This window comes from Ornithodoros turicata, chromosome 6 (genome assembly GCF_037126465.1).
Source record: "Ornithodoros turicata isolate Travis chromosome 6, ASM3712646v1, whole genome shotgun sequence".
NCBI lineage: Eukaryota > Metazoa > Arthropoda > Arachnida > Ixodida > Argasidae > Ornithodoros > Ornithodoros turicata.
The window spans coordinates 12,011,820-12,026,396 of NC_088206.1; the positions used below are offsets into that span (position 1 = coordinate 12,011,820).

At 48.9% G+C, this 14,577-nt stretch overlaps 1 protein-coding gene across 1 annotated transcript in view; it reads left to right on the top strand.

Annotated features, from left to right (window-relative positions):
- The window catches only part of LOC135397497 (uncharacterized), a 151,559-nt gene that overhangs the window by 81,268 nt on the left and 55,714 nt on the right, over window positions 1-14,577 (top strand). The window contains exons 5-6 of the mRNA XM_064629100.1: window positions 7,539-7,620; window positions 9,113-9,351. Of these exons, the coding sequence (XP_064485170.1) occupies window positions 7,539-7,620; window positions 9,113-9,351 (321 nt within the window). The remainder of the gene's footprint in view (window positions 1-7,538; window positions 7,621-9,112; window positions 9,352-14,577) is intronic.

Sequence of the window (14,577 nt, forward strand, 5' to 3'; positions counted from 1 at the left end):
TGAAATCTGTTTCGCTTAAATGTCTTAGGACTACACTTTTTTTTTTTTTTTTCGTCTCGATCATAGCATACCAGTTGGCTCACAGCCTGCGCACGATTATGCCCGGGGCGTGGGTGGACGGATGTTTTAATTGAGTGTGCGTTTTCCGGATGGCGCTGTCGTGTGCCAACTCTGGTGGCCCCAGAAGCACGTCGTCTCAAGTGGATTCTTTTCTCTCTTGGCGTGGGTGGATCCATGTGATGGCAAGAAATGAATGTCGTAATGGTTCAAAAGCCAGATGCGGCTTGTACGCTTTGCCATTATAAGACTGAGAGAGAAAAAGGGTAGCGTCTTGTAGCGATGCCATCTTGGGCCCATAACCATCTGTTCGCTCCTTGAGGTACGTACAGGTGTGCGCGTTGAGTACAATGCCTAAATATGGCTGTGTGGAAAATTTTGCATTCTCACCACCATCGAATTATGCAGTCTAGCAGCGCGGCCGAGAGATCAGCGAAGGTCAAGGTTGACTTGGAAGAAGTTTGTTTGCAGGTGCGCTGGTACTGAAACTGAAGCCTGCTGAATCAGGTTGCTACCATCGTGTGCGTGCTCTGGGAAGATCGATGGAGTTTCGAGTCAACGTTTTCTTCGTTTTTCTTCTCTCTCTCTCTCTCTCTCTTTGCAAACAATTCGTAGTATCGAAACCGACTTATGATTGTCTTTGTTTTTGGAGTGGCGAACTTAGCACTGTACTTCTGGCCTGAGGCATACACAAGCAGCCCAGTGTACTGAAAGCTCAAGTACATGGGGGCAGTTAGCAGGTGTCGTATCAGAGCAGTGTTTCATTGCGCAGAGGTCTGCACCTTGATCAACGTGTTCGCCCCTGTTGTGTGCACCCGCGCTGTCAGTACACTGTGCTGCTGGAGTATCCTAAAACGTGACACGTAGAAACGGAGGCGCATAAGCCACGTGACACGTTCAGCGCAGCTGAAAACCTGCTACGCAGAACTGGGATTGTCAGGTTTTATTCTCAGTTCACAACGCCTAAGCGTTCTTCATTTAAAAAAATAAATATAATAGAAATAATAACGTGCAGCTTTCCTTGTGTCTCCTTTGCATGTCGTCCGTAGAACTATACGATGGGACGCGTTGCACAATTAAGGTCACCATGCCGAGTTTCCTTCTGCTCTGCTTCCTTTGTCCTTCTGCAAAAGTGAGTGCATTGCGAAAGATTATCGCCATCATAGTCGTTTCGTGCGCTGCACGCCACCTAGCGAGCGACACGGATCACGTTGGTGCCAAGCTTATCACGAACCACCGTGACGGAAAATGACGGAAACCAAATGACGGAAACGGCCTTATTGTGTCTCAGGGTTGCCCGGCGAAATTTTCCATCGTGTATAACAAATAAAAGTTTCCAAAATGAGTGAATAAAACCATGATTGGTGTGGCGTACCTTTTACTGTTCCTGTAGAACGTTTAAATACTAGTTTATTCACGGTTTAAACCGACCGTGAAACGTTCTGGCCGTTCTGGCAACTGTGGCTGCGGTTCAGATTGAACTTGGATTGGATTCGTTGCACACTACAATCCGCCATGTGTCGACTTCGAAGCACAATGCATGCAGACAAGTTCTGCTTCGACCCAGATTTGTGTGCGGTATTTTTTATGCTGGCATCAGCGGGGTAGCATAGGGGCTGCCGTCGGCATTCGACGTGCCGAATGAGAAGAAATACATGGGAAAATGGCGACTTCGGCCCACCTGACGTTTACGCTTTGCTGGCTGTTCTTCCTTGTAGTACAGCACACCCACGTTGTAACGAAATCAAATTGTCGGTTTATTCGAAGTTTCACGCTGTCCCGACCGAAATGCTTACGTTTCGAATACGATTATTCGAAATGTCGTGCTAGCCGACTCCCTCTAGTGCGAAGGGTGAGCCGGTGAGAGCTCGTGCGGCAAACCCAGCTTACATCCATTTTTGTTCTTTCTCTCTCTTTTTTCATATAAAAGGTTGCCAAGGTGACCACCACCAAGGTCTGTTTGCTTGCTTGAATACCAAAGGCTCTCGCTGAGTTTCTGCGCGCACTTGTGGGTCTACACTGTCACTGTGTTTTGTTTCATCTCCGCTTTTGTGGAATTGCCGCTTATATCGAATTCGTGCCTGGTCCTATTGACTTCGTTATAAAGAACGTTTACTGCATTTCCAATTGTGCTGAGGGTTGTGAGGTGGTGGGTTCGAATCCTACCACCAGCTGTGCTGTCTGAGGTTTTCCCTGGGTTTTCCGAAGACTTTTCAGACGAATATCGGCAGTTCCCCGTCAAGTCAGCCCAGAACGCATACTAACCCCCCTGTCCTCCACTCCTTCCTGCTGTCCTCTCTCCATCTCTCCACATCTGTACGCCGCTCATAGCCACAGTTGCTTCGCGGCGCTAACACCGAATCAAAAAAAAAAAAAACAATTGGACAATCAGGTATCTCAATGATATTATATTTCGCTCCGCCGAACATGGATACTGACACGAACTATGCCAACTACCGAAAAAAAAAAAAAAATGAAATCCAAAAGCGAAACATAAAATACTACCTGGCACCCTTTTGGAGGTTGGGAAAAGTTCGGAGACATGCAACTATGAATGAGCCGCAGTACGGGGGTACACTTTAACCGTCGTAAGATGAAACCGCCAGGTGTCTGCCATTCTTGGCATCTCCCGACGCTTCGGCGCCGCAACGTCGTCCATTGTAACTCCGGTGCTGTAACCAGATCGGCTCCGATTTTAGACTTCCCTTCGCTACCTTCGGGTTATTACCCATCTGAATGGGATGTCAGGTTGAGGTGGAAGAAAAGACGGTTCCGGTTGAGGTGTCTTAGTAGAAGAAAGCAGGGGATGATGCAATTATGATGAGATGGACACAATGGAGGGTGCAGTCAGGTATTGTGTCCCAGTCACAGCATCGTGATGTGGTGCTCTTTCGGGGGGTCCGGCTGCTTGGCTACGGGAGAAAAAAAATGTTGTGCAAGGGTGACCGGTGCGTATGATGAAGGGTGTACATCAGTTATTCGGATTCCGAAGAGAGAATTTTGGTTTGATGCGGTATGTGGCTTGAAGGCGGACAGCACCTTGGTTAATGCAGGCTCTATACGGGTGTGGCAAGGCAGGTACATTCTGTGGAACATAAAAGTAGGATGCAAGCGAGCTGGTGATAATCTGGAGATGACGTTCCTGGAGATTGGGGGAAGACAACGACGAACAAGAAGCTTGTCTTGTTCCTTCTTGTTCGTCGTTGTCTTCCCTCGATCTCAAGGAATGTCATCTCCAAGAACATTCTATGCTATCATTTCTGGCATTTTTTCAGCTACTCGCACTTGTCGCCTCGGTATTCACATGGCTAATAAAGATAATCTTTCAGCGGAACACGTTTTTTGATCCCTATTTTTTCGAAATCCAATTCAAACCAAGATGATCAAATGGTATGTGCCTTTGGCCGATATTTATCGCGAAAGCGTCGGGTTTTTGTTTTTTTTATTGGGGGAGGGGGTCTGTTTTTGTGTGTAGCCGAATTTATGGTGTGACGAATTCAATCTCTCCCTATTATTTTTTTTTCGCCAACATCAACATCATCATGTTCCGATGGTTGTCTAGAAGACAACTGGATTATTTTTCCCCACGAAATAATTAGGTCACAAAATGCCACCAGCAACGAAAAGCCTAACGCCAAAATTATGTTCATTTTTACCTCGCTATAAGCACTGTATCTTCTTCTTTTGTCTGTTTAATAACTACGAAGGCCAAGCCGTTCTTTCTATGAACGGGGGAATATGTTGTGTACTTGAAGGAAATTTTTCTGAAAAGGACGGTCGAACGCAATGTCGACTTCATTTTCATTGAAAACAAGAAGAAAAGTAGAGAAAAAAAGAAGACAAAGAAGAAAACCAGTGGTTCGTCACTAAGATGGATGGATATGGAGAAAATTATATGGAGGTGGTCGTTCCACAGATGCGGATCCGTCTACGCCGTGACACTTAAAGGCTCATCACTAATTCAGAGACTATCCATAAGTTCCGTGCCTGTCAGGAACCGTGTATTCACACGAGCGACATCCTCACGGAATAAGTATTCTAGTGGAAGACAAAGCGAAAACACTGCTTGCAGAGTCGAAGTTCCGTCCCGTGTTATGTTGGACATTCACACGGTGCGGAATATCGGGAGTGGCGCACTGCGCATTTAGCAGACGACACTTAGCAGACGACACCGTCAGCGTGTTTTCCTGTCGTCTGGTACGGAATATCTTGTGGCTGTGTAGCAGGATATTCGCCACGGTTAGCAGTGTACATGAATGCACGACGTTGAGTGCTCGTGGTCAAGTGACAGGAGAAAGCTATGACGCTTTTCGGGAAGTGGAATACTTAGTCACACACCACTGTGAAGAGTGTCGAAAAGCGTCGAGTAAGTCTCCAAAGATAACACCACATGTCCCAGAGCAGCCAGGGACCGTATGAGAGTGTCATGAGGAGCGGTACATCGACGACAGTGCAGTAGCCGCTAGTGCAAAGGAAACAGTCCACAGATAGTCTAGCTTGTGCAGTGCTGGACAAAAGTTTACGGAACACGCTCCGGCGCATTCCTTCCTCAGAGTGCCACGCTAGCAGCAAATGGAACCACATGGACTTACATAGCCACGTGCCTATAGGTGACCCAGTCACATGTTTGCAAGTCATTACGGCACCATTCGCAGCTAGGGTGTCACTCTGAGGAAGGAATGCGCCAGAGCGTGTTCCGTAGACTTTTGTCCAGCACTGTGAACAGCACATGTTGAACGAAAGTGATGATAGGTGTAGTGCTACTGAAGGCCACGCACAGAAATTCGCGTGGAAAGCAGTGACCAAGAGAAGTAGCTCTATTGCGTGCAAGCATGCAGGAAAAGAAATTTAAACTGAATGAGTTGCGTGACATCGAGCAAGTTCATACTCTCACGTTCTTAATACCCTTTAATCCCAACTGGGTTTCGTGCAACCGAGGATTATCTCCAGACTCGCGCAACAAGGAAAAAAAAAACCCATTGCGTGCAAGAATGCAACCTCAGCATGCCCGGCAACTAACCCTTCTCATGAAAAGCCTTTCCCTGCGGATGCGTCGTATTATCCCGATTGACCGTTCCGCCACTATCGCGTCTTGACGCCTTTGAACGTGAACTGGGCATGTGGTTTGTGTGCACATCGATGCGCGACGCGCGCGAGGGCCACAGGTGTGTACGCGACAGGTGTGTTCAGCCAAGCGGAAACACGGAGTACGGCATCGCACATAACCTTTTTTTCCTCCCTCTCTTTTTCCCAGATGGAGAGGTATTTGGTTGTCTCCGCCCACGCGAATGCAGCAGACGACGGCATTTTTCATTGAGCAACGCCTGAGAGCGGCGACGCGCGGAAGACCATTGGCCGTGCTTGTGTGTACTCTTTGGCTAATGAGCTGAAAAAAAGGCGATCGGTTGCGCGCAGGTGTTCTGGGAGTCGCGAGAACATAATCTGGTTCTTTCAGTGGAAGGCTGTCGTCCGTGAGAATGAAACTTCTCTGACGCGTCCTAATCCTTGACACGAGAAGTCAGAGGGGATAATGTGGAAGGATCATGATTTACAGAAACGAATGTTGTTGCACTGGATGCAAGGGTTTCGCGGAAGCAGACTCAACATTTAGCGGCGTTCGTGTGCTAGACCATGACTGCAACCGTGCGTCAGGTTGATTATACTGTTAAAATTGCCTCTGATGGACGGATCATGATTGAATCACGTGATGCATAGAAATGATCGGCGAACTATATAGACAAGAAATCTGGAGCGCAAAGCAAAGATGTGATTCATCTTATTTCTCACAGCACTTTCAGCGCTTGTCCATTATACCATAGTGGTATGCGTCTAAGTACAGAGACGACAGTCCGGCATGCCCATCAACCAGGATTCGAATATCTGATGTTTGAGGCTAGTCTTTGCAAGAAGTATTCAGACACTGTGGGCATCCTCGTCTTCCTCACTTCGTCTGTTGCCGTTTCTCATCTCCTGTTTCGGAACTCTTCCTGCAGGGCCAGAGACAGGGACACAGATGACGCTGTTTGCACTAGAGATAGCGCCGCTTTCTATCGTGATGATTGTCTAAGCATCATGGCATTGTAACGAACATTTGTCCTTGAGGCCTTTCGAGAACAGAAACCTTGTTCCGCTACTCTGACCACCACCACAACCATGACCTTCCACGTGACCGCACCGAGAACACACATACACACGCTAACGACATTGACCACGCTATGCATACCGTCATATTCATTCGTAGCATGACGAAAGGCGACGCCAGCCGGCAGGTGCAAAAACTTTCTCGGCCGTATCTTCACTGGACGGTCCAGCGGGATTGAATTAAAGCAGACGACCGGCCAGAAAGAGGAAGCGCCCCCTCACGGTCACACCTTCGGAGCCACGGGACCAAGGTGTCGTCTCTTCCGGTATCCGCTAATTATGAAAGAAACAAACAATGTTTTCTCTCCTTTGCAAAGAAAGAGGCACGAGCTGAGCGTTGCGGGGGCGTCCAGTTCTGCTTGGAAGCGCCAAAGGAAATGGCTGAGCCATTCCAGAAGTCTTCAGTATGGTACGAGAATAGGAATCACGGTTTGTTACCATGGCCGTTCACAGGTGGCTTCGAATGTCCATCTGGGCCTTCTTGTTCTTCTGCCTTGAGAAGAATCGTTCTGTGACCGAACGCGTCTTGCACCTGTAGGGGAGTGATGAGGGGGGGGGGGGGATGCGATTAAAATGTTTCGACTCAGCAGAGCTTCGAGCGAGCCAGTAAGCAAGAAGGCCATCTGGAAGCGATGGCCCAGGAGTAATTTGAACTATACGTATGGGGTGTGGGATCTGGTTGTCTGGTTTCCTGGCGCGGTACAGTGGTAAGGAGGGCATATGGAGGGTTGCAGAGCACAGGTTGCAGCGAATTTCGGAAGCTGACTCAGAAGACAGGTGGTCGGGGGTGGAACATCGCTGATTCGGTGCTCGAATAAAGTAGGGGGGTCATTTTGGATGCTGAAGGTTGTACTGCCTCTCTATTGGATTATTATGGTGATGATGATGTGTGCATGTCGGGTGCCTGTTGCTGTGGATGCGTGACTGGTTTTCGAGCAGATGTTTCTTTTGGGGGAGTTCATCGTGTCAGACTTTTCTCAGAAGCAGCGAGGCGTCGAATGGAATTGTTTCTGAGGTTCATTGAATAGTTATCGCAATTTAATTTGCTTTGCAGAAGCCATTGCTGCCAGTCGTAGTCATGTCAGAGTAACTCTGACAGGTTTTTAGGAAGAACGATGCTCACATTACTAATTCAGGTGATTTCCAACAATGTCATTGTGCGCATAACTATGCAACAGCGCACCTTCTGTACTGAACCTAACTTGTAGGCTTTCGCAGACATGAACTGTGAAAACATTTTTACGGCCTCATCTTTTCCCTGTTCCTATCATCATCATTGTCACCATTGCTTCAAATGCACAGTTAGTAGGATGTGACAAAACTATTTTCGTTCTCTTCAGGTCCAATGCCTGCATGCCGTTATGTGCTTGCTCCACTAGCACTGGGCTCCTGCAGCTCGCAAAGGAAAAAACAAATGGAAAGGTATGCCTTCATAAACTCACGCCAGAATCCGTTTAAAATAAAATTTAAAAAATCATCGAGCACATTCAATTGTGCCTGTGAAATATAATTTGTGTACTGGAGTCGTCCCGTGAGAAGCGCCCTGGACGGAACATTCCACGGATGCGTCTTCCATTCATGTTTCGAGTACATAGAGAGGATCGCGTGCAGTGATGTCCTTGTGGCTTCCATGTACGCGTGGGAGGACGTCATTCCAATGTTTTTCCATTGAGCGAAGCGCAATCAGCGGACCGTGCCATCCTCGTCCGTGGTCATCGTCGATGCCATCCTTCCTGTCGTTGGATGGCGTCGCGTGGGAACAGGAAGCTGCTACTACTCGTCTTCATTCAGCTTTTTCGCTCGTTCTGTGCATAGTCGACGTAAATATGCTCCCATATCTCGACTCGGGTAACGCCGCTCGTTCTGCATGGCGCTGTTGAGCGGACCATTCTTTTTTAACCCATGGAGTTTCACGCGATGAGAGAATATAGACATATGTACAACCTTGAGTAATCATGATTGTGGAAGTCGACAGCTCAAGAAAACCTTGACTCTCCTGGCCAACAGTGTTGAAAAACTTCACTTGATCGTCGTGAAGTCACGCTCGTGATTGGTTCATAGTGCATAGTGCTCACTATAGACCGACATGGTTATGCCTTTTTCTTTGTTTTTTCTTCTTCTCTTTGCTTTATTTCGGACGAAGCTTGACTCTGCAGCGGTAGTTCTAACAACGCCACCTTTTGGATCATAGCAACATTGTGCCACCTAATGTTTGAATGAATTATTGTAGGTTACACAAGCAGTAGCCTGAGAGGCACTATCGCTCTTTCTGCGTGTATTCTCTTGCTACTTTGCCACACGGCGTGCCAATCCGCAGTCGTCATGATTACTTCGACATTCCGCATGATCTTCGTCATATGATTCGACATTCCACTGCTCGGGATGCCGCGTATCGGAAAATGATCCAGCTCCTCAGCGGTTAGCGTGCTGGCCACGTCACGTCGAGACTGGGAGGTACCCGGGTTCGAATCCCGGTACCGGCTCTGCTGTCTGGCGTTTTTCCTGGATTTTTCTCAGACGCTTTCAGACATATGTCGGCACAGTTCCCATCGAAGTCGGCCTAGGACGCACATTCCCCCAGGGCGTTATTCGTGACGTTGCCCACCTCTGTGAGGCCGACAACGGCGAGACCTTTCACGGCCACCACCATCCATTCATGGCAGATATTCCATTTCCTACGTTGTTTGTTTTTTTTCTTTTTTACAAACCGCATGTTTGCAATCAAACCTTCCTCAGCCCCTTTCCATGTAAGGCTTAGTTCTTGACGTCGTTCGACGCTTCCACCGGACAACACGTACCTTTTATCGGACAAAACCCGCCCCTATGATGGTAACATTTCCTTGAGATTGAGGTGGTGGTGGTGAACCAGCTTGCTAACGTTTTAACGCTTTGTTCACTGCCCTTATTGTTCTAGAGAGAAACCACTGCGCACGATGGCACATCACCAAAACATGATACCAACCACCGCTGGATCATCGAGCAAAAAGCAGCGAGCATTACCACACTTCCACCACCTGTGTCACACATGACACCCCGTCGAGAATTCGCCGTCCCAGTATGGCACTGCGCATACGCACGCAAGCAACCTGAGCTCCGTACGTGTCCCGTGGACCGGAAAACTGGCGCCGAGGTACAACTCGATCCGCCGGCGCGGTATGTACCTTTCTGTCCGCGCGTCTGCGTGTTACGTACACACATATCGGTATGCCTCTTGCGCAACGGCTGGCAGGTGTTGCCACCGCATTGTCACCGCACTAAAGCGTCGTTTGTAAAAACAATGGCGCTCAGTTCTCGCTTCCCACGGCCCGTTCGTCGTCGTCGTCATTAGGGCAGCCGATCAACCGGCGCGCGCCGGACGACACGCCCTGAAGATAAATGCCGTCAATCGGCCGTATCGGTGCGGTATCCGGTGCCCTCAATATCGCACCGGACGCCGCGGGAGTCCGTTGGATGCATACCTGTTACAACTCCCCTCCTGTCATGTCGCCTCCGTTTGCCAGGTGAACCGGGAAGACATTCGGTTTGCGCTGGAATAAAGTGATTTACAAGCGTCGTACCGTAAGGGCGAAATTCGCTGACGTTTGACTCAAAGAAAACTCGGGGAAAACGCAGGCACACTTATTCGAACCTGGGGGCTTAATCGCTTCATCGTCGTTACGGTCGTTGCAAGCTAACGAGTGGCGGGAAATTCAAAAAGGTGGGCACGTGACACATTGCGCGTGACGTGTACCACGGCCTTCACGTATCGCGCGAAGAGCTACGTGCACGTGTTTTGGCACGTGCCCACCTTTTTAAATTTCCCGCCCGCCTTTTTGAATTTCCCGCCACTCGTTAGCTTGTAACGACCGTAACGACGATGAAGCGATTAAGCCCCCTGGCTCGCCCACATTCCAGATTGTCAATGGTCGTAAAATCACTGGACTGTCTAAGACGTGTGTGGTCATTCGCAGAATGTGACGTCAAAGGCCACTGGTTACCAGTAGACAGACCGCTCAATACCAACGTCAATTCACCCCGCTCCAGTCCACTTGGACTACCTCACACTCTATATCACCCTTTTCCCTGTCGACGCTATATGTTCCCAGCCGTCTCTCTATACTGTCACGTTTTGCCAGGATCTCCTTTTCGTTGCTAAGGGCTGGACTCTCGCCTTCTCAGTATGTCAAAATTGCTTGGTTCATGACCAAATCCAGCCCAGCAACGCTCTGCCCTCAAATCGCTTCTGACGGACACCGTATAGAACTTGGGTCCTCACTGTGAAATGACCCATTATTCCATTTCACCACATTACCGCCAGCAATGGGATAGAGTATCGCCCCCTGGCGGTGAAACTAATCACCATTCAGATAAAGTTGCTGTTGTTGTTGTTGGTTGCTAAAGATATCGGTAGTTGCTAACCACTTCAACATTTCTTTATTTCTCCCCCCCCCCTTTTTTTTTTCTTCTTCCAGTACTGATATCCCTTTCGTAAAACTTATTTTTACTGCAAGATCATAGCATTTCTATTCGCCGAAGAAGGAGTTATGGAGTATTTCTGAACGCTATCACGACTAGAGCCCTGCACGGGCCGACTTTTCCGAGCCCGGCCCAGCCCGGTGACTTAGCGGATAAAGCCGGGCTCTGCCCCGTGACTCAACGAGTACAGCCTGGCCTAGTATTTCTAGCCACGCGTTTCTAGCGCTTACCAAATAAATTTGTAAGTAAATTTATAAAAACAGAAGACGAGACGAGACCAAATTAAATCCAAAACGCACGAGGGCAACGCGTTATCCGTTACACTATCAAGTTTGCGGACGTAGAGGATGCTGTCGACAAAATCCTTGTCCCAACCCCTCTCACCTAGCTTTCCGAGCGTGATTGTGAAATACGTGGGGAGTCAGGCGCAGTGTGAAGTGTATTCGAGAATGTCACAGGAATGATTTTAGCACGTGATGATATGAACTAAACGTCCTCCATTGTGTGGAATTAGCTGCGTGATCCGGCCGAGCCTCACTCTCAAAAACATGGTTGTCGGCTCGGGCCCGCCCGGCCCGGAGCACACAGTTAATTGCAAGCCCGGCCCAGGTCGGGCGCGGGCCAGGGGCCGTGGAGGCCTCAAATCACGACCAGCTCGCGTGGCTCATTGGTTAGCGTATAGTTCACCATAGTTAAGCCTGCTGGCCATGTCACGTCGAGACTGGAAGGTACCCGGGTTCGAATCCCGGTGCCGGCTGTGCTGTCTGTGGTTTTTCCTAAGTTTTCCTCAGACGCTTTCAGACGTAACGTCGGCACAGTTCCCTTAGAAGTCGGCCCACGACGCACATTCCCAAGGGCGTCAGTCGTGACGTTGCCCACCTCTGTGAGGTCGACAACGGGGAGCCTTTTTACCACCACCACCACTATACCAACGCTATCATGACAACCCTACCCGTACCAAACCTGCAACCCTTACCCTGTCGAGCCTGTTCGAGCCCCGTGCCATATATCCGGCTGTCCGCCTGTATATACCTCGACGGGGCGTATACCCGCGTGCGCGTGCATGCATATAAACGTGGCATCTTCTGTTGGCGATGCGCTGCAGTGCGACGACAATGACGACAACGCCCCGGCAAATAAATGCCATCCGTCCTTTGTTCTGCTGCGAGAAATCCGGATGCCTATCTCCCCACATTCATCTGCCTCCAGCCACTCTACCTATAAATAATGCCTGTACGCGGTGACACCCAAAACGTCAGCAGCGCTGTATAATGTCCATTAGCTACCGGCTGCCAAGATGGAAGTGTTGCAGCGAGCGTTGCGCTATGCAACGCCCGTGCTCGCGTCGAGGGAGGGACATAACTCGTGGATGGTCTTGATGACGCTGATGAAACTATAATGATGATGAACATCTGGTTTGCCCGTGTCACCTGTCGTCTTCCGCGACTGCACCGTGGAGTTTTCGCAGGGAATGAGTTTCTGTGAGTGTGTGATGTTGAAAAGTAAACGTTCAGTAGAAAAACGCAAGCTATCAAGTGTATGTTAGTTGCAGAGGATATGACTCTGACACAGACACAGACGACGTACGAAGTGGACAGGATGCACAAAATACGAACTTACACACGTTGGAAACTTTCCACTTTCACAGCACAGCACTCAGACACCCAAAATACAAAGAGGGGTCAACTTCGCCGTTTGCGTTTCTCCACGTCTATGTACCTTCGAAGCGTGCTTGACACCTCGTACATTAATTTCTAACAACCGAACACGTGCACGACACAGGTTCCTATTCGCTGCAGCGCCCCCTGGCAGAGCGAAACTAAAACAGCAACGTTGAAAAGCAAGACGGCTGGGGAACGTTCGCTAGCCCCCGTCCCGCTTGAGAGGCGGATATACTCACGATTTTCCTCGCGAACTCATCAACTTCATCAGATTACGAATTCGCATTGGATCCTCTGTTGCCGTCTATACCTTCATAGATGCCGTCGTCTGCTTCGAAGTACATATCCTAGCAGACGACTATAAAACGCAAACCTAATTGCACCGGAGCTGGCCGTGCTTTAACGCGTGACTGGAGAGGGGAGCTTAAATACAATTTTGACGTGGGCCTGTCATGAGGCTGGCAACGCTGGGAAGCAGCGAGAATGCACGTGTTCCTGCGTATAGCATGATATGATGATGCGCGAATAAAATATGGTGCCGTTAATGGCCGTTGAGATCGTGCTGTCGTGACATGAAAGGTTGTATCATTATTTTGGGTCTTGGTGCGGATAGATACAAGGTGGGAAGTTCGTGGGGAAGGTGGGGGGGGGGGGGGGGCGGAGTGAAAGAAATTACACGTTGTTAGAGGGCAGACTTTATAAGTGTTGATTAGGAAGGCTATTAGTGGTATATTAGCGAGACCTATTATATTTGGCCTCGACTAGCTCTGCGCTCCACATTGCCTTATTTGCCTATTATAGCCGTTCTAGAGACCCTTCTTTTTTCTCTTTTGGGAATAGCAAGTCGACCTTGGCCTGTCTGACCTTTCCCCCTTTCCTTTATCTTTAATAAACATATCCCCCCCCCCCCGTTCTAAAGAACATTAGACCGATCGATAGGAAAAAGTAAAGTAGGATATGATATGATATGATAAAGAAAAATAAAGTAAAGTCGTGATGCTCCACTGCAAGTAGCTAAAGGGACACACACACAAAATAAACAAAAAAGCAGAAACTCCAGCGGAAAAAGCAAGGCAAATGCTACCTAAGATGTTCAAAAGGTATGACAAAAACAAACAGTGCCACCTGATAGGTCAGTCCAGTTAAGGATGCCATATAGTCCGAAGCCTGTATACAAAGTACAGAAGTGACCATTGATGCACGCTAGAAAATGTACCCTGCCCCCAGGCCAGTATAGCCAAGAGACTTCAGGCGGCGTGGAGAAAAACGTCAGGCATGTTCCTTTGTATTCAAAAGTGGCTGGCACCATGACGTATCAATTGTATAGGATAGGCAGACGCATCAGCAGTTGCAAGAGTCATGTCACTTTTGCAGCGGCTGCACTTCCGTTGTTTAACTTGGCAAGGTAATTTCGCTTACAGCACTGTTGGCACAGTTCACCCATGTCTGTGTTACTGTGTATTTTCGTGTTTCAGAAATGCACTCGTCTATCATGGGCGACAGTTGTGGCTTTCACTCATCGCGGCTCCTCACCCAAGTGACACTTCCCTTCAGCACAAGGTCATCAGGATGGCCAACTTTGTGGGAGCCCTCCTCTTTCTTTCTTCTCTTTTTTTTTTTTTTTTCGTCTCGTTTAGCGCTATTTCAGCGTTGCGCCATACGACGTTATGGACCGTTTCAATGAAACCTGAAAGATGAAACATGGGCCCGTGGAATCAGTAAACTGTCAGAACTGTCAGAATGCAAGACAGCATCAGTCGGTAGCTCAGTCGGTAACGTGCTGGCCTGCTGAGCTCAAGATCGCGGGTTCGATCCCGACCGGAGAATGGTAGCAATGGGGGAGAGGTAAACATTGCTTCCAGCACCGTGTGTCGGTGATTTCCGGCGCACGTCAGAGGAACCCCGGGTGGTTCAACTTATCCGCGGTCCAAACCGCCGGCATGTGCAACATGACGCCACACTGCGCAGACATACCTCACGTGTAACATCACGGTACCATTATTTTTGGCGGAATGAGATCGAAAAACTATGGAATACCTTTCGTCCTCAGCTTTGAGCCAGCACATCTGAACCGATTCGTGAAAACAAAGCGGAGATTATGCATTAAGCATGGTTCACACTAGTGCGTTCTGCTGCGTGCGGACGCCTGCGTGCGTATGCGTGCGTTGTAAGCAATCCGTTCCGCTGTTCACATACCTGCGTCCGAATACGTGCGTCACCAAACCGTAAGCCAATGAGCGCCGAGCGGGATTTTCAACGCCTT